General features: G+C 56.7%; 2 protein-coding genes across 6 annotated transcripts in view; one reads left to right on the top strand and one right to left on the bottom strand.

The window, feature by feature from the left end:
* Positions 1-13913, top strand: part of RILPL1 (Rab interacting lysosomal protein like 1) — a 29190-nt gene extending 15277 nt beyond the window's left edge. Inside the window, exons 5-7 of one of the 2 annotated variants that reach the window (XM_037511288.2) lie at positions 4670-4842; positions 6684-6776; positions 12929-13913. In XM_037511288.2, the coding sequence (XP_037367185.1) occupies positions 4670-4842; positions 6684-6776; positions 12929-13073 (411 nt within the window). In that variant the 3' untranslated portion in view covers positions 13074-13913. Of the gene's footprint in view, positions 1-4669; positions 4843-6683; positions 6777-10957; positions 11172-12928 lie in introns of those variants that run through there. The other variant, XM_037511289.1, reaches the window with a different exon arrangement.
* Positions 13146-18661, bottom strand: SNRNP35 (small nuclear ribonucleoprotein U11/U12 subunit 35). 4 transcript variants are annotated; one of them, XM_037511290.2, is made up of 2 exons: positions 18535-18661; positions 13146-16508 (listed from the first exon to the last, which is right to left on the bottom strand). In XM_037511290.2, the coding sequence occupies exons 1-2, from the start codon at positions 18628-18630 to the stop codon at positions 15765-15767; spliced, it is 840 nt and encodes a 279-aa protein (XP_037367187.1). In that variant the 5' UTR covers positions 18631-18661; the 3' UTR covers positions 13146-15764. The 4 variants fall into 4 exon arrangements, with proteins under 4 accessions (XP_037367187.1, XP_037367188.1, XP_037367189.1 ...); XM_037511291.2 differs by lacking the exon at positions 18535-18661 and adding an exon at positions 18395-18442; XM_037511292.2 differs by lacking the exon at positions 18535-18661 and adding an exon at positions 17921-18155.
* Between the last annotated feature and the right edge of the window lie 986 nt (positions 18662-19647).

Below are 19647 nucleotides of genomic sequence, written 5' to 3'. Positions count from 1 at the left end.
GTGACGTCCGTCCGCACAGTGGAATAGTATTCAGCCCCCAGAAGGAGTGAAACACTAGGTCATGTTACAACCTGCATGAATCTCAAAAATGTGCAATGTGAAGGTAGCCAAGACAAAAGACCTCCCAGAAGCACAAAGAAACTTCCCAGGCTGTTTCTGAAGGACAAAGGCTTAGAACATTTATCCTCAGTGCCTGTCGCCATTTAGCTGAGGTGGCCCCCAGGGGATGGTCCCTCCCCAGAACTCCTGGGCAGAACTTGTGGAACAGATGGGGCCTGCTGGTCCCTTGGAGATACGGCAGTTAAGGATGCTTGTCACTCAAACAGGGAAGCCTCAGGGCTGGGGGTTGGGGGTGCTGTAGTTATGCCCCCAGGGCATATGGGGTCTCAGAGGACAGGGCAGCGCAGGGTGGAGTGGAGTTTCATGGAAGAACTGTCCCTCTAGCTGGATGTCAGTCCTAACAATGCTGACATTCTGGTAGATGGGAAAGTGGAAGGCAGAAGAGCTGTTTGAGAAAAGCATCAGGCAGTGCTGAGGAGACGCTCGGGGCTTGCTCTTCCCCCTGACTGCTGCTCACTGGTGCAGGTCTCAGGCGCCGTGCTAGTCCTCTGGGGTACAGGTGGAGGTGAGGCCAAGGAGCTCACCCTCAGGTTGGCTCACATCCCAACACAGTGCCTTGTGAATTCAGGTCAGATACTAGTAGGTTCTGAAAGGACAGAAACCTAGGGTATATTCAGCAGGTGAGGGAGAGAAGTCTTGAAGAGATTGAGGCCTGCTTTTGGCTAAGAGTGACTAAAACTCAAATAAAATGGTTTGGGGCAGGGGAGGAAGTTATTGGCTGTGTAACTAAAAGCTCTGGGATAAGATGGCTTCAGGTGTGGCTGGTTCCAGGGTGGTTCTCTCAGCTCTGCTTTCCTCTGTGTTGGTGTCATTCTCGACCAGGCTTTCGTCACAAGTACCCTCTGGTATCCCACCAGCTTCGCAACCCTGGTGGAAAGCAGTGGCCTCTTTCCCACATTCCCAACGAAGGTCTCAGGGAACCTCTCATTGACCGTCGCTGGAGGCATCACGGCGGGAGGTTGGGCCCATGCCTGTCATCCATCCCCGAGTCACATGGCTACCCTGGGTGTCCATTCAAGCCACATGCACTGACGGGGGTGGGGTGGGGGGTGGCCCCAAAGGAAAAGCACTGACTTAGCCGAAGAAGCGTAGGAACCAAGGCAGACCAGGCGGCGACAGCAGCTGTCATCTGCAGTGCCAGAGTGGGGTGCGAATGCCACCCACGAGCAGTGCCAATGTGGGTCCCCTTACAGGGTTTCAGCGGGTAGGGACAGGACCAGCCCTGAGTTTACGGGGAGCAGTTTAAATGGGGGAGCTGAGGGTAGACCCTCTGCAGTAATCCCCGCGGGAGAGGCCAGGGCTGGACTGGGTCTGTGGGGGTGGGTGGAGGGGGGCAGCGAGCCTGCAGACAGCCCCCAGGTAAAGCTTGGGGAGGTCACCCCCCTTCCCCTGGCAAACCCCTGAGTCTGGAGAGAGCTCAGGCCTGTCTCTTGCTGGCAAGGGGTGCCTGGTTCAACCCCAGGTCCCAAGAACATGCCCCCAGCCCTAAGACTCAGAGCCCAGATCTCTCTAGCAACGGGGCCAGGGATGTTTCACACCTCCTTGGCTTGAAGTCTGTCGTTCTCAGCTTCCCTTTCTGGCACCGAGGGGGCGGGACAGAAACAGGGAATAAAATCAGGTAGTTGTCGTGACTAAGCAGCTCGCTGCTCTTCTGCAGCCTGTTCCCAAGCTGGGTGACCCCTGGGGAAGCTGGAACCTCCAGCTTTCTTCCTTTCAGAGGTTAGACCTGAAAGTCTGCACTCCTTTGCCAACCTATTGGGGGCTCCCCTAAGATCGAAGGGGGGAGTCAACCCCTCCCCCATAAAAGAGCGCCCCTTCTCCAGAGAAAGCCCCTGAGTGTCTCAGGCGGTGACAACTCCCATGAAAGTGTGTTGATTTGTAGGGACCCTCCCCTGCCCTCCAGTCTGGGTGGGAAGGGTCCTTGGAACTATCACTGCGTCACCCAAGGCTAGGCCAGGAAATGAGGCAGCAGGAGCGGGCAGCATGCTCAAAAGGAATGGGGGGGTGGGGGTTGGGAACCCCCATGAAGGGCTGTCCTTCCTGGGACATGTCGCCTGGCCCTCCCTGGGGAGGCACAGGACTGACCCCGGGGTGTCCCAGGGTCTGGGTGATCTGGGGAGGGACAGACTATGAGCATGAGATTTGGGCCCACAGCAGGGGGTGCTGATGTCTCCAGAGCCCAGGCAGGGGGTGCCAAGATTCTGGCATTGGGTGGCCATGGACGAGCGTGGACAGGAGCGACTGCTGTGTAGTCACGTGGACCTGGGGTCACCACGTGGGCCCAACGTGACCAGGCTTCCAGTGTCCCTTCCAAAAGGAAGCCCCTAACCCAGACTTTAGTGTGACCCCAGGGAGTTGACAACTAATTCTAGAGTTTTAGACTACAGCAAGGGCCAAATAAAATGTGTGTAAGGGGCTTCCTGGCAAACTCCTGCATGTACGTCAAGATCCCACACACAGAGACCACATCTGCAGTAACATCTTCCCTGGTCCTCCCCTGCTAGGCTGTGATGTCCCCCGGCCTCTTCTGTTACAGAGCCTTGTAAGTTTCTATTTGCGCGCCGCTCCCCTCTGCCCCCATGTTCAGATTCATCCGAGCTCAACCACCAGCCAGCACGAAGTTGATGCTTGATAAATGTTGAATACCTAGTAGACATCCAGGGATGCTCCACGCTTACCCTGGGCAGGGAAGAGAAGGGAACTGCCTTATGAGTGCCTGCTGTATACTGGGCACTTGCTCTAGTGGTCATGGGTAGAAGACACGGTCCGTATGTGCGGCTCTGCACAGGGAGTCAGACTCTAAGGATGGACCTGGGGACACAGGCCTCCTGAAGGTGCGGCAGGGAAGTCCAGCCCTCCCGCATCCCTCCCCTAGTTCCTGGATGGCCAGAGGCCTTGGGGGTGGGGAACATGGGCTCTGGATTCCTGCTGCTCCATGCTCACCCCTGGTCAGACCAGCTTCCCCCACGTACCTGCCCCTCCCCTCCACTGCTCTAGTCACCTGATCTGCCCCAGAGGCGGGTGTCTCCTTTCAAGTTGTCCTTTCTCAGAACAGCTTGTCCTGACTCTCCCAGGGTGAGAAGCATCCCACCTCTGCCTCCTGGAGCCCACCACCCCCCAGCACGCTGGCCTCCCATCGCCCATCTGGACTCCAGGCCCTTCTCCCTTCTCCCCACTACGGAAGGTTTGGGGTGGGGCAGGGTTTCTGTTTCAGTCCCTCATTCCCCAGTTCCAGAGTTTTCCCACTCTGGAGCTTCTGTTCAGCCCATCTAGCTGCTTAGGGGATGTTGGCAGCTCAGGGTGTTGGGAACACAGACCCATCCGCCTGCAGAGCCGGCCGGCTGCCGTGGGGACAGCTTGCAACAACTTCCTTGTGATGAAAAAAAATGGGGAAAATAAACGCAGTGTTCCACCACTAGTGGGAATGTAAAACGGGGTGGTGGCTCTGGAAGACAGCTCCGCAGCGCCTCGAAAAGTTAAGTACAGAGTAGCCAAGGGACCCCGCAGCTGCGTCCCCGAAGGAATTGAGAACAGATGTCCAGACAGACCCTGGTTGGGTCCTGCATCCTGGTGGAGCTGGCCGCGGAGCCACGGGGTGGGGGCGGCCTGAAAGCCCGTGAATGGTACAGGGAGACAGACGCTGCCCACCCACTCAGTGGAGTATGGTTCAGCAACAAAGAGGAAGCCCTGACCCCCGCCCCCCCATGGGTGAAGCTTTATCTTGATGCCAAGAGACTGGTCACAAAAGGCCGCAGAGTGCGGTTCTGCTTCTAGGAAATGCCCAGGACAGACAGATCCATAGACACACAGCAGACAGGTGGCTGCCAGGGCCTGGAGGTGATGGCTAATGGATGCGGGGTCCCCTTTGGAGTACTGGGAAAGTTCTAGATAAAATGACAGTTGTACACCACTCCGGGGGACGAGATGGCACTGAGTTAGTATTTTAAAATGGTTCAAGTGGGAAATGCTACGATGTGTGCATCTAACACGGGGTTTTGAAAGGCTCCTTGCTGTGGAGGAGGGTTGGCAGGAGGGGGTTGGAGTCTGGCCTGGAGCAGCAGGGTCTCTCCCAGGCATCTCCCACCACCCCCCGATCTTGAGGAGGCCAGAGCCCCGGGAGGAAAAGGCTTGCTCAGAGGGCTGGTCACAGATGGCGGCTGCATGTGACTTAGTCAGCCGGGAAGGACTCAGATTCCGGCAACTTTGGGCAGTTTCGCAGCAGCTGGTGAGACTTAGATGAGAAGGTGGGCGCGGGGAGGGGGTGGCTGTGGAGGGGGGGGCCCACAGCACCTTCCCCTGGGACGCCTTTAATGCTGTTTGTAGCGGAGCCCTGAGTGGCGGGGAGGCTGCACTGCTCGGCTGTTGTGCGGGAGCCGGTGGTGCGGGCTTCAGAGAGAGCCGAGGCCGCCCGGCCAGCGTGCTTAAAATAGCGCCCTCCGCAGCGGTGGGGTGGGGGGGGCAGGAGGGCAGGGAATCCAGGGGTGCGGTACAGAGTGGGCGCTGGTGGTGGCCGTCAGGAATTCATTAGCAGCCTGTCTGCCTCCTCCAGGTGGAGCCGGGCGGAGACGAGGGTGTCTCCGAGGCGGAGAAGGCGGCCATGGACCTCAAGGACCCCAACCGCCCCCGGTTCACACTGCAGGAGCTGCGGGACGTGCTACATGAGAGGAACGAGCTCAAGTCCAAGGTGTTTCTGCTGCAGGAGGAGCTGGCCTACTACAAGAGGTGAGGCCGGCCGTGCTCGCTCCCAGGCCGTCCCTGGGCCAGGAGGGGACGGCTCCGTGCTGGGGCCGTGTGGAGTCTGCAGACAGCTAGGATTGCCTCTGGGGTGCAGCCGCTGGAAAGGGATTTACATGCACTGCGTGGCTTGGGCCAGGACCCCAAAATCAAACAGTAATATTTTCGCAGTGGAAGATACGAAGTTATGCTAAATCATACTAAAGATAATAGGCAACCTCACAGGACTCTATTTCCACTTTTGCCAACCAATAAATGACCTGAAAATGAGATTTTTGGATTTGAGAATTGCAGCTAAGAGATCACCAGGTATAAGCACAGCCAAGTACACGTCATTAAGTCCACGGCTATTTGGTCCTAACACGCATCAGACCTGTGCTGTCCCATCTGGTAGCCACAAGTAGCTACTTACATGTAAATTAATTCTATTTATTTTTTTTAAAAAGGTTTATTTATTTATGCATACAAGAGCTGGGGTAAAAGCCAGAGGTATGGGAGGGGGGTGAGAGGATTCACCAGCGACACAGTAGGGAGCAGAACAGGCGGATTGACTGAAACACACTGCTGAGGGGAGCAGCGGGTGAGACAGGAGAAGTCTGCTGCGCCATGTGGGTTTCTCCCTGGTCGGCCAGGGATCAAACTTGTGCTGTAGTGGCTGGCAGTAGCTTGATAGAGTTGTCTTTAACCCCTGTGCCACCAGGGAGGCCCCTAATTCTATTTAAATAAATTCTAAAGTCAGTTCCTGGCTTCCCTGTGCTTATTCAGCCACTGGCTACCAGGATGGACTATTTCCATCCCTGTGGAAAGTTCCATGGGCAGTGCTATTCCTGACCTAGACCACCATTCGTTTAGCTTCATACACACCGCCCTCTTGTTGTTCCTGCAAAACACACTACATTGTCTCCTACCTCAGGACCTTTGCACATGCTGGCTCTGCAGTCAGGAAGACATTTCCCTTCGCTTTTACCATGATTGACTCATCGTCATTCAGGGTTTAGGTCAGAGGAACCTTTGTTCCCATCACACTCACCATTGCGTGCCCTGTATCTGTTGTTATACCCAGTTTTATTAACTCCTGGCGCTTTTCACCATCATATGTTCCTTGACGTGCTTGTTTTACTGTCTGTTTCTACATCAGTCTGTAACATGAGGACCAAAAAGCCTTATTTGTCTTGTTCATGGCTAAGTCCTCAGCACAGAGCACCTACAAATACCTGTTGACTGGGAAGCCAGAAGGAAGGACACAGCATTAGTGTGACCCCTGCTCCAGTAGGGAAGATAAAACATGCGCAGAAAGCACAATGCCATCCTTTGTTCATCTTTGTCTGTGTGCCTGACGTCCGTGTGCACGGGCTTTCAAAACAAGGTCATTCTGGCTTGGGGCTGGGGTGGAAATCAGGCAGGCTTCATGGAAGAGGTGGTATTTGAATCAGGCCTTCCCTAAAGGATAGGGTATGGAAGACGGGTGGGTGCCCTGTGCCAGATGGAAGTAACCACAGAGGTATGGAGAGAAGAATTTGGCCAGGACAGGAAAAAACAGGTAGTAACTCTGTGTGGTGGGAACCTCTGCAGAAAATGGTAGACAGAGGTGGGTCCCTTTTCTGAAATTCCTCACCTTTGAGGAACTGGGCCAAAGGGACAGCAGGCACCTGTGTCCGTTGCCTCCAAGGCGGACCCTCTTAGCCAGCCATGTCCTTCAGCCCGCCCACAGGCAGAGACTAGGGCACAGACCATTCTCCTCTCAGACCATCAGTCAGTACTCTTCTGGAATATTCCAGCTCTCACAGAAACTTTGCCTCTTTTATCTCATGCCTCTCAACTCCTTCCAGTGAGGAAATGGAAGAGGAAAACCGAATACCCCAACCTCCACCCGTCGTGCACCCGAGAATGTCCCCCCAGCCAGAGTCCGGGATCAAGCGGCTGTAAGTGACGCACTTGCGCCTGGGGGTGGCTCCGCTGGCGGCTGACCTGGCGGTTCTCGCGGCCTCACTTCTCCTGGCACCTGGTCCAGGGCCAGGCTTGTCGCTAACAATTTCCTGCTGGCCCTGGCCTAACCCTGGAAGCACGATGGGCCTGGCTCCCCGGCTTTGAATCCTCCCAGGGGCTGGGGGCAGAGAGGTTAGGAGGGCTGAGGCGTGGGCCCTGGCTGATGCTGGGGCTGGCTTGAGTGTGTCCCTGGGCCTCAGAGGACAGCAAGAGGCCCGGGGTGGGGAGGGAGCACGTGCCTGAAGGGCTAGGGCCCCAAGGTGTCTGCAGTGGCTCCGGGCCACCTCTGTGCCTTTCCGTGACATTCAAACACCTGTCTGTCCCTCCGGCAGTTATGGGGATATAGTATATGCACAGTTGGGCCCTGGCTGATGTGGGGTCACACAAGAAAGTGTGTCCCAGTCCTTGTCCTCGCTAGACTTTAAGCTTCTTCAGTGGTTCTTGGCATCAGAAAATCCTGTTGAGGGATTCCGAATAGCGGTGTGGGCTGTTTCCCTGGTGGAGGGGGCCTGTGCAGTTGCATCAGCAGCATCTCAGTGATAAAGAAAAGAAGCAGGAGTTGTGGAGCAGGCTGTGGCATGCAGGATGCTGCTCGATGCTCAAGACTGAAGCTCAGAGTAGCTTTAACTCCAGATCCAACTCACAGGAACTGAAAATAGGGGATGGAGGGACCCCAGTCCAGGTCAGAGCGCTGGGCAGAGAGGAAGGGATGTCCACTGTAGCCTCATCGCGAGCGGGGAGGGAGTCTTTGGCCTTGGTTCTAGGATAGACTCAGTTCCCAGGAAAACTCTTAGCCTTGGTTAGGCCCCCGTGCAGTGCCTGGGAAGAAATGGGGTTGACTTTTCTGAAACTCTGATCCACCCATCAGCCCATCTCGTGAGAATGAGCAGTTCATTTGTGCCAGCAGCTACAGCTTTGGGCTTTAGATCAGGGGGAGCTGAGACAGTTTCACGGACCCCATAGTTCCTCCCTGGGCTGAGGGAGGAGGGAGACCAAGAGACCAGCACTCTCCCTGCCTCGGCCCTTCGTCCCCATCTTTCAAAATCAGCCTTTCTAGCATGTTCACTTGCAGGGAGCGGCAGCATCAGCACTGTCCTTCTGAGTCACATGTCATTCTAGAGATTCCTTCCGAAGCGGGGTTTTTATATTTACCACTCCAGCCCTTTTCTCTAAAACAGGTCACCAAGAGCAAGCTTTTGCTGCTCTCAAACTGGGCAAAACACAGAGGAAAGTTATCAGAAATAGCCAACAGTCTTTCCACTGGCTGTGCTCCCCACTCAGGCTGTGGCGTCTGATCCTCACGCACACATTGTTCCAGAGAGGACCCTTGAGCCCCATTTGCAAAGTCCTTCTCCCTGAGAGGAGCTTCTGTTCGCCCAGCAGGACCTGGGGCTCTGATCCTGACAGGAGAAGCAGCTGGAATCAGGGAGCCAGAGAGGGAGCCAGGGACAGGCAACAGAAACATAGAAACGGAGCGAGAGAAATGAGAATCTCTGCACTGGGGTACGGGCGGCCGCTGCAGCCTCTTAGGGGGATAACTGGGAGATCGCACTGGCACAAAAGGCTTTTGACCAGCCCAGGCTGGACACTGGCCGCCTTTGTCCCCCTCGGCTCTGACTGGGAGCGGCCTTAGTGCGACTGGAGTGCTCAGAGCCCAGGCAGGGGGGCCACCCCTGGGGGCTGGGCCGGAATGGTCCCCCTCCCCCGCCGCCCATCTGCGTCTGCCTGGTGGCTCCAGCCTCGCCTCGGTGGAGCGTCAGCACGGGCTCAGGCTCGTTAGCTGCCGTCTAGCTCCGCTTCCTGCCCTGGCCAGCTCTCCCTGCCCACCGGTCAGCAGCAGCAGCTGCTGCGGAGATTTGAAGGGGTTTCCCTGCTCACAGCACCTGAACTAAGGTGTCTGCCACCCCGAAATCAGCACTGGGACAGCGAGCCCCTTTCTCAGATAAGGAAACCAGGGCCAGAGAAGCCTTCATTTACTGGAAGAATCCAAGTCAGATTTGAACCCACACCCCGGCGTCCTCCCCGTGCTGGCCGAGCCCTCACATTCTGCCTCGCCCCGCTCCCCGTCACCAGATGTGGGCTGGCTGCCCGGTTCCCTTATCTGTCGAATGCACCGCAAGCCAGAGATGCCAGCTTCTGCATTTCTGGGCTGTTCCCTCTGGTCAAGGGAGCCAGAGACTCCCGCCGCCAGTCAAAACAGTGTGCCCAGAAGGCGGGCCAAGAATAGCTTGTGATTGAGCAGCCGGCTGGCACTGCCCAGGCAGGTCACGAGGGAGCGCCTGAGACTCCAGCCTCATCCCCAGTGGACACCAGCCCACTGCCCCCCAGTGTGTGGCCCCGGCTCTCGGGCACAGCTACAGGGCTGCTTTCTGCGGAGCCAGCCGAGGGGCTGGCCAGGAGGCAGGTGGGTGCAGAGGGCTTGGCGGGGAAGCTGCGGATCAGAACTTGGCCCGACGCACCGGAAAGGTTGCCTGGAGTGGGCGGCCTCCAAGTGCTGCCCGGCGGCAGCATCAGTGCATTCTGTCCCCATCCTCCTACCCACCGCCCTCCTTGCTTCAGCCCAGAAATAGCTTCATCACAGCCGCCCGTTACCCCCCTGAAATGCCACGGTTAGAGCTGCATCTGGTTTAAGTCTTCCAGAAATATTCAGCAGGGCTGGGGGTGTTCAAACCAGCGACACCAGATTCAGGACATAAGCTTTTGGCCCAAACAAGCCGGTCTTTTCGTGGAAGCAGCTGTACCTCTAGAGGTGGCAGCTTGTGCAGGGAGCACCTGGGCTAGGGAGGGAGCACCTGGGCTAGGGAGGGAGCACCTGGGCTAGGGAGGCAGCACCTGGAAGGAAGAGAGCACCTGGCTTAGGGAGGCAAGGCGGCCCAGCACCCGCCTCCAAGTTTCCCAAGACCCCTGTGCTTCCGTCTGGCCCCAATCAATCAGGCCCCAAATGAAGTCCAGCATTTCCAGGTGGACAAACCTCTCTCCAGACAAAGCGCTCACCCTAAGAGCGGGGCTATCCCCTGAACAGTGACTGTGACCTTGGGGGGCTCCCTGTTATGCTAAGAAGGGTCCTGGCTGAGGTGGCTGCAGGACCGTGTGGCTTGGAGCCTTGGAAGGCTCATGTCCCCGCCAGCCTCGACTCATGACCAGGTCCATTTAGCAAAAGGTGAAAGCCTCCTCTTGCTGTCACCATGAGAAGCCACCAGCAGTTCCCTGAGGCCAGCCGCCCTGCAGTGTGTCAAAGGTGATGGACACAGAGTCCCAGCCTCATTTGAGACGATCACGCCACGGCTTTTCCCAGCCAGCCTCTAAAAAATAACAAAATCAAAGCTGCTCGGAAGCAGCTGTGGCAGCTTGGTCTGCGTATCCTCTTCCCTCTCCCGGCCCAGAAGGGACTTCAGCACGCTGCGGGCTCTGCTCCCCGGGCCGTGGCCAGGCAGGCTGTGGTTATGCGGGTGCGCTGCATCAGTTCTCGTTTTGCCACCCACTGTGGCCGCCGGTCTCCCCCGGTCACCCTCCTGCCTGGAGCAGCTCACAGCAGTGGGGGAGACGTGCTGGAAGCCCCCAGGAGCGTCACCCCTAACTCTCCCCCTCCCTGGAAGCAGGTGGCTGCCCTCCTCCCGCACACCGGGCTGCAGGGCCACCCTGTCTGCCCTCGGGGCCTCTGTCACGCCCTGGATTCCTTTGCTGGGGGTTGCTGTGACCGTGGCTTAAACATCAGGAACATGTTCTCCCACGGTGCTGGAGACCACAAGCCCAAGTGGTCAGCCGCATCAGTTCCTTCCGTGGGGGGATTGATCCGCACCCCTCCCAGCTTCTGGGGGCTGCAGGTGACTTTGGGTCTTCCTTGGCGTGTGGCTCCTCACCCCGTGGACCTCTGCCTCCCTCCTGACGGGCCTTCCCCAGAGCCATGGTCATGTCAGGTGCCCCCTTTCAGAGGCACGCCGGGCACATGGGAGCCGTGCCCACCCAGGGGCCGAGGGCTCCAACATACGGGTTGTGGGTAGAGGGACCGTCACGCCCATAGCATACCCCCAACGCAGCCTCCCTGTCTGCGAGCGCCATGTCCACTTCTCACACCTCCCCGTTTGATCTCCTGTGTCTGTCTGTACTTCTCGCCCAGGATCTTTACGGCCATAATGCCCATGGTCGCAGCCGGACTGATCCTAGATGACCCCACCCTGCAGCCCGTCCGACGACTTGTCCCCCTCGTAGGCACTGTGTTCTTTGGTTGCCTTTTGAGCTGTGCCTTTGGCGTGTGCAGTGTGCTGCCGTGCGGCTGCCTGCCCGCTGGCCGCTTCAGCTGCATGGCCACCGCCTGAGCACCCCGAGTGCCGTGGGCATCAAGTGCAATTTCACACGTGCCCTCGGGACGCCCAGGCTGCACGAGTGACGCCTCTGGATTCTTGGCTCTGTCACCAATAATTCTTTTTGTCTTTTCTGTTTCCATTCTAAAACCACCTTGTCCATGATCCAGTAAAGACGGTCCCTTAAGTGACGGGTCAGTAATCGCCGCCTGCTGTGACACCCCCGCCCCAGAGTGACACTAACACTGTTTTTGATCCTCACGCCCCAGCTTTCTAAATGGCTTTGTTTTGCCCAGGCATGGCCAGTGAGCCCGCTGGCCTTGTAGAGAGAAGGAAAAGCAGAGGGAAGGGCCCACGTCTGGTTCTGTCTGTGACCCTGGGCCAGGCAGTGCCACGTGCTCTGCTGCTTTCTTGTCAGGGGGAGGTGAGGTGTCATCGGACGTTGCTGCTGCTGTGTTTCCGGCCAGCTCATTCCCTGACCACACTACGAGAGCGATCACAAGCAGCCCAGCGCGAGAATCGCGCCTCCCCTGTCCCGCGCACACACCTGCTGTCGAGCAGAGACCTCAGCGGGCAGGGAGGAGCCCACCAGACACACTGACTCGCCCCCGCGTGTGGCTGAAAGAGCCCTTTCTTCCCTGCAGTGAGTGTCCGTGAGAGCCAGTGACCGCCGAATCGTAAAATCATTTTCACCCAGTTGTGATTAAATCTGAACCCTATAGGCGATCTGAGCCCGCACACGCACACGCACACGCACACGCACATGCACATGCACACGCACACATGGGAGCTCGGAGCTCAATGACTTGATTCCGGGAAGTGTAACACAGCTACTGTATCTCGCCCCAAGCGCCGAAACCGAGATCTGAGAGTGGAGAACTTGGTGAGGAGAGAAGGGATCTTTCCTAGAGGCTGGGCGCACACGAGGGCGGGTGCAGCTCAGCAGACACTCGTGGTTCCGGGCAAACACTCGTGGCGGGCCAGCTCGAGCTTCCCGGCCACGGTCCTCGTCTGCTTAGTGGCGCTGAAGGGGACCTGCTTTCATGGGCCGCGTGGCTACTCGAGGGTGATTTCTACCTTTGCTTTCCAGGCAGCGGGCGGTCCGCCGAGGGCTCAAGGCTGTGGTCATGGCTGTCCGCGCAGGCCGTGTAGCTCATGGCTGTGGCCGCATGTAACGGCTCTCATCAGGCTTTGACACACCTGTCAGAAGTTGCCCATGTGCTATACTCACGTTGATCCCCCAGGCAGCCATGCGTACCACGCTTGATGCGTTTTTGAGCTGTCACATTTTCTTACCGCTGACTCCCTACATTTGCCACATCGTAAGCGGTAAGAGCCACACAGCCTGGGCTTTGATGGGCTGCTCATGTAGGGTCCCGATTCACATTAAACGGCTCATAACAGCCCCCAGCTGCTTACATCACTATCATCTGACGTCCTATCTGGCTTTCAAGTATGACTTCCTCTGCATCACCGGGGGAAAGAAACCCGTGGCCCTTGTCGATGTTTCTGGAGGGTCATGAGGAGAAATCCCGCAGGGTTCAGGTGGGCGACACATTACCTTCCACCCTCATTCACACCCTCTTCACACTGTCACCTCCCGGGCACCGTGCCAGTGACCTGCAGAGCCCCCTGCTGCTTTCCAGAATAACTTTGACCTGCACCCCCAATTTTTTTAACACCTGATGTGCGCCCTTCCCCACTTGCCGCTGTGTGTCCCAGCATCGCAAAAGCGGGTCGTGCTCAGCCAAGGACGGGCGCTCATATCTTTCTTTCTCTCCCAAAAGCTTTAGCTTCTTCTCCCGAGACAAGAAGCGCCTGGCCAACACGCAGAGAAACGTGCACATCCAGGAGACCTTCGGCCAGTGGGCAAACTCCCACCGCGACGACGGCTACACGGAGCAAGGACAGGAAGCACTGCAGCACCTGTGACCGGGCCCACCGCCGCCCCCAGCCTGGACCGTCCGCCGAGCACCTGGCCCCCCAGGTGCCACCACCGTGGACACTGCTCGGTGCAGATGCACCCTCAAAACTGATCCCTCAAACAAACTGTCTGCTTTGAGGAAGCACATTGAAAAACGGATGCCAAACGCGAAAGAAATGTTTATTTATACCCAGGGCTCCCCCGTTTATAATAGACAATGCCAATCCCTTAGGATATATGTTTAATAGACCATGGACTGAGGCAGGACTTTTGCATTAACCTGAGTGACACAGTAACTTCTTTAAGCCAAATACATCACTTGCCACTGCAACTGCTGTTTGATTTGCTTCGTGTGAACTTCTCCGCGTAGAGCTTTTATGATGGTGCTGGTCACAAGCGCAAGCAGGGCCAACTTTGCATGAGTTGTGTCCCTAGGGGGTGGATGGATTAGGTTAGACAAGTAGGGTCTGCCAAGACACAGGACCTGCTGGACTAGCTCAGACAGACAGATGGCAAAAGGAAACACGGACAACAGCATTTCCACCCACAAACTAAAGACAGCTGTTCAAGAGCCCCCCATTGTGGACCGCACCTCGTTACCATTAATGCCTAGAGCATGTCCAATGTTCAAGGCCAGTGCCTTGCAATCTGCTGTGAGTTGCGCAGTACTAACCAAACAAAGTTGCTAAGGATGAGACATTGTTGCTCTGTTTCTCTTGTGGACTTTTTTCTTGGCATCCTTTTTCCTTCTAGCATTCACTGTACCAATAGGTAGCCCCCTGCCAAGAAGATTACAAATACCCTAAAACAGATTGGGAATGGGTGCCCCCCAAGGGGATGTGGGATGGTGGGTGGGGATGGACATGCGCCAGAGAGGGGTGAAATAATGACTTGGGGACCCTACACCTGGCTGACTGCGGGGCTGTGGTGGCAGGGGCCAGGTGCCCTGGGCACACCTGGCGAGTGGGGGGGGGGTTACCCAAATAATACCTTTTCTCCACCCACAGGGCACCCAGGGCTCAAGGCTGGTGAGGTAGCAAGCACTTCCTAACAACAGCACCCACAGACACCGGACAGGTGGCATTCTACAGTGTTTGCTGAGAAGCCATGGGGTGGGTTTACAGAACACACATGGACTGTTTCCAGTGGGCTGAATGTGATGATGCTGGCTTAGAGCAGAGGTTCCTGCACCTGACTGCCACTAGAATTATTATTCTCAAAAAGTAGAAAAGCATTTGTACTGAGGAACCCCCATCCCACCACCACCACAACCTTCAGTTGCCCTTCCCAGGGCAACTAGTATGACCACTTTGAGTAGCTTTCCTAAAATAGTTCATAAAAATATAAGCAATTATGTTAAGAAATACGTTTACTTGCATTCTCTTCCCCTAAATACATGCTCTTCTGTGCTTTTCTTCATCACGTATCCTGGAGAATGTGCCATATTAGTAGAGACAGTGGGTCTCCACCCTGGTGATTTGCCCCTTCCCCCACCGGGGTCACTGGGCAGTTTAGGGTTTGGGTTGTCACAACAGGCAGGGAGGGTGCTGCTGCACACAGTGGGTAGGCGCCAGGGGTGCTGCTCCGCACCCTGCCAGGCCCAGTGCAGCCCCACAAAGAATGACCCAGCTGCAGGTATCACAAGGGGAGGTGAGGAAGCCGTCTACTGGAGAGCCAGTTGCACGCAGGCCCCACTGACAATGGGGACCCCACCTCCTAGCCTTTATTGTCCCACAGCGTGGCGGTCTGTAAAATAACCCAGAAGCTAGGTCAGAGGGCACATCACTCTGAAGGTTACTGCTAAAGCCCCTGCTGTGGTGAGGCTACCCATTTCTTTCTCTTTTATGGCTACCAGGTCCCACACCAGACTTTGCCCTGGGCCCAGGGTAGGGTTTGAGCGAGCAGATTTTTAAAACCCACTCCTGTTCTGATCCTCGGATTGGTAACCACCAGGGAGCCTCTCTACTGTGGAGCACTCTTGTTCAGCTGAAGCACCTGCCTACTCTGGCCCAGGACACACTTTGGGAGCACTTTGTCCTGAAATGTGGGTGACAGCAGAATGTGTTCCTGCAACGCTGATTTCTGAGACTTGGGTGACAGCAAACTTCTGCACCAGAAATCCAGAGTGTATTTTTCTAGAACACGTCTAGCAGCTGACAGCAGTTTTAAGATAGGGCAGGTGCCCTGTGCACCGGTGAGTGATACTCCTGTGCAAAACCCGCCTATGAAGGTGTGAGTCTCCAGACAAAATCAGCTATTTATTTTGTATGAAACAGTTTGAATTTTAAGAACCTGCACTTTCAAAGACACAGCCCTTGACAGAACAAAAATGCAAGAAGTCACTTTTGAACAATGTGACTGCAGTGGTATCTATTCAGAGCCCCCAGCAGTGCAGACTGAACATCCCGTCGCCAGCAAACCAGAGGGAAGAGACGAAACACGTGCCTTTCTACTCAGATGCTGGTGAGACGAGTCTGTTTCTCAAGCTTATTAAAGAATGTGACCTTGAAGAGGACTAACTCACAGTGTCAGCATGTTCAGCCTGAATCTGGGTCACAGACTGGAGAGGAAACTTACTGCAAACCCCGGCAGCGTCAGGAAGCTGCGCTCGAGCAGGGACTCGTCCTTCGTATCCAAGCGATCAGAGCAGCAAGGCCTTTACTTGTGCCGTCTCCTCCGGCCGGTGCTGCTGCTGAGCGCTACTTACTTCTGTCCCTCTTCTCCCTCCCCTTGACCCTGTCATCTCTGAAGTCCCTCTCTTTCTCCCAGTCATTTTCAGGCCACGCCCTGGCGGGCTCTCGCTCCTGCCATCTCTTCTCTCTGCCCCTGTCATGGTCTCGATCCCGCGCCCTCGAGTCCCAGTGTCTCTCCCGGGATCGAGACCGCTCCCTCCGTTCCCGCCTCCCCTCTCTATACTGGTCATTTTTAACAACTGGCAAATTAATGGGTTTTCGAAAAGGCCGATCCCGCCCCCCAAATCTCAGCTGCCCTGATTCCTTCTTCCCCCCCAGACCTCCTCCAAGTCGCCGGGGGATCCACCCTTTGAGAGTCCTTTCCAACTCGTAGTCCACGAATATCTCGTGCTGGTCGATGACCAGGCCGTCGGCGTCGCGGTAGGCGCGCAGCAGAGAACGCTCCTCTTTGTACTCGATGAAGGCGTAGCCCTTCGAAAAGCCCGTCACCAAGTCCCTCACCAGGCGCAGCCGCCGGATGTCCCCATAGCGGGAGAACACCTCCTTCAGCTTCTCCTCCTTGGTCTGCAAGTTTAGTCTGGCCACAAACAGGGTTAGGAGGGGGTCCCCCGTGACCCCTTTGTTGGGGGCGTATCTTGCCAGCATAGCCCTCCAGACTGCTCGATCGTGCGGGTCTTCATCGGTGCCATCGATGCTGCCAGCTTTAAGCGGGTCATATTCCTTGGCAATGGGCATCCAGTCGTTCATGGTCTAAGGGAGTAACAGAAGCGTTTAGGAGTAGCGCCTGCGGGGCCTGCGGGGCCTGCGCATTTAACACTTAGTCCTACAACCAGCCCAGGAAGCAGAAGCGATGGGCCACCCCTTCTCTGAGGAGGGAAGGAACTCCCAGAGGCTAAGGGCTCCCAGCTAGAAACTGGGGAGATGGGATAAAAGCCAGGGCGTGGGCTCCAGGGACGCTCTTTCCTCCCTCTCAAGAGGCTCCATACATGTCCCATCCTGTTTAGCCACGGGAAGACGCTTGTCCACTCACTCAGAACATGGCAATGTGGATCATGAGCCAGGCTCGTGTTCAGAGACTTAAGTGATTACAGCAAAGGCGGCATGGAAGTGCTGTGGAGAACGGCGCTTTCTAAAACCACAAACTTCATGTAGAAGAAGGGACACACGTCACACGCACTGAGACACAGGGACACAGTGACTCTCCACCAGCTCCTCCTCTGGCTCCCCCAGGAGCCCCAAGTGGCCAGTCTGTTTCATCTCTGCCCCCACTCACATCCTGACACTTGAACTGTTTTTGAAGCACATTCTAGATATTACATCACTCATCTATAAATACTTCAGGATGCAGCCCTGAAAGGGCAGGACTTTAAAACAGAACTAGCAGGGAAGATGGGGCTGGTGGCAGCACTGGGCCTGTCAGTAGTCAGGCGCCAAGCTGGCATCACAGTGAGCCCAGGAGCAGGCGCTCTGCTTCCCAGGGGATGTGGGGTTTCTCCTCAGTCCCTGGTTGATGAACCCTCTATGCCTCAGAGCATAGAATGGATCATGATGGTGAGCTGAGCCCTGCAAGCACACAGCCACTATCCTTCAATCTGACGCAGACTGACTTTTTTGGAGGGTAAGGAAGTTGGAAGAGTCTGACACGTGATCATTACTTCACCCCAACCTGCTAGGATAATAAATTCGGGGCTCCCCAGCATTTTTGAGGCTATGAATGCTTGTGTGACCACCTCTGGGATTGTCGTGCGAGGGCTCTGTGGCATGTGTATGATGTAGATGTCTGCTAACACGCTATCTAGAACGTTCTCCTCTGATTCCCATCTTCCGCAAGGATCTTTTTGCTTTTGTTCTTCCGCTGATGGGTTATGTAGGGGGAGTGACGGCTTATGGGGTGCACTGTGGAGCTTGTTTTCCCAGCCAACATGCCAAAGTCCATGGAGCAGCACGCAGCCCTCGGCCTCTCCCCAGATCCCATCACAGAACCCTCCGCGCCGGGGTGGATCCGTCCTCCCTGACTCCTCTGGGGAGCTTCCCTGCTGGGGATATTCTCTTCCACGTCCTCCCGCGCAAATTTTTCTCGCCCCTCCGGGTTCTCTCCCGGGTGCAGGTCACCCCCCGCGGCTCCACTGTGCCCCACTTTTCCCAACACGCAACATCCGCACCTCAGTCTGTCTGCTCGCCCCATCTCCAGCGCCTAAGACGCTTCCTGGCGAACGCGGGGGAACTCGACCAGCCCAGGCAAAACTCTGAACTTTTTTTGTTCCAAACCTGACCCCCCCAAAAAGCAGTGGAGCGCGGGCGGGGGTGTGTGTGTGTGTGAGAGATCGCTTCACTGAGGACAGAGAAGCGGACAAGACCACCCGCTTCTTAGCGTCACCATTAAACAGCAACTCTGGCCCCGAGCCCACCGCCGCGCCCCCGGCCCTGCCCGGCGGGGCGCCCCCGGCGCGGAGCCCCCGGCGCGGAGAGGCGCTTCCTCAGGGCGCGGGCGCGGGCGCGGCCCCCGCCCCCCACAACCCAGAAGTCTCCCCTTCGCCGGGTTTCAACATGGCGGCCCGCAGGCGCGGACACACCGTCCGGCCGCGCCCCCGAGCCCTCCCGCCGGTGGGGCCAGCGCCCGCGGGGACGCCCCTCACCTCAGCCGGGCGCGCCGCCGCCTTCCCCGCGGACGCCGGCGCCGGGGCCCTGCGTCAGGAGAGCGCTCGCGCCGCCGCGCCCGCCCTTGGCGTTGGAGGCGGCAGATTCGTCACGGCGCTCTGGCCGCCTTTCTTTTTACCTTAAGAAATTTAAAAATCGCTATGTTTTGAGTCCGCCTCCCCGGAGAGTGAGGTTTCTGCTCGTCTAATTTCCCGGCGAAGACCAGCGGCTCCATGGAACGGCCGCTGCGGCGGCTGTCGAATGTGCGGCTGGCGGCGGCCGCGGGGGTTGCCCCGGCGCGGGCTCCCGGCGCCCGCCGCGCGCGTCGTCTGAGGAGCGGGAGGGCGCGCCCGGCGTCAGGGCTCCCCGGGAAGCGCGCGTCGGTGCTCGCGCAGCTGTACGTCCCCTCTGGGGCGCCTGGCCCCGGCGTGTAGCAGGCCTGCTTTCCACGCCAGCCGCGCCGCGCTGGCGCAGGCCCCGGGACGTGGAGGAGGAGTGCGAAAGTGCCGTTCGGGGGTGTCTGAACTCCGAGTCGCTGGAAGTTTGCGTTTTTTGCACGTCCCCAAATGGCCCTGTAAACGCCTACTAAGGCACCCCACCTTGGGGGGCCCCGGGAACAAGCCCAGACTTGAAACCCGAGCGTGGGCGGGAGGGCACGAATCGTTGCGAGCTTGGCTCGGTGCCCGCGCTCTGATCACGTTTTCTTATTCTGATAGGTCGGGGTGCAGTGACGACGTGAACTTCGTGGGTACAGTTGTGCTTTCGTGGTCTGATGATGGGTGTCTTGCGCTAGTCTTCAGCTACCTCTTTTAGAATTCTTACACGTGATTTCTGCAGACAACTGATCTCAGATTTTAATTCTTAGAAGGTAAGGTTGCCTCTAATGACTGAGGATGTGTTTCCGTTATCTAGCCCTCATTGATAGTGGTAGGGGGAAGGTAGGTTTTAAATACCTATCCCTTTCTTTATAGTACAAGGTCTTAAAGTATATTACCGAAACTATGGAGTAAAAATAAGCAATACCTGTAGTTTAAATTTTATGTTTCAAAAAATGTGTGTGTGGTATGTACATACGAGTGAATACTAGTCGGTCCTAGGGAAGGAAATTCTGACCATTGAACAACATGGACGGACCTAGAGGACGTTGTACCTTTAAATGAAACAGGTCAGATACAAAAGGACAAATATTGTATGATTCCTAGACTGTGAGGGACCTAGAATAGTCAGATCCATAGACAGGAGGTAGAATGAT

The sequence above is a fragment of the Talpa occidentalis genome, unplaced genomic scaffold (genome assembly GCF_014898055.3).
Source record: "Talpa occidentalis isolate TD23 unplaced genomic scaffold, MPIMG_talOcc4v2.1 talOcc4.14, whole genome shotgun sequence".
NCBI classification, from domain to species: Eukaryota; Metazoa; Chordata; class Mammalia; order Eulipotyphla; family Talpidae; genus Talpa; species Talpa occidentalis.
This window is presented reverse-complemented; position numbering and strand designations above follow the sequence as displayed.

Excerpts from the sequence above, each read along its gene's own strand:
- SNRNP35 (XM_037511290.2), bottom strand. The coding sequence starts at position 18,630 with ATGGAGCCGCTGGTCTTCGCCGGGAAATTAGACGAGCAGAAACCTCAC. Across the intron at positions 16,509-18,534 it reads CGATTTTTAAATTTCTTAAG|ACCATGAACGACTGGATGCC; the intron begins GTAAAAAGAAAG and ends TTACTCCCTTAG.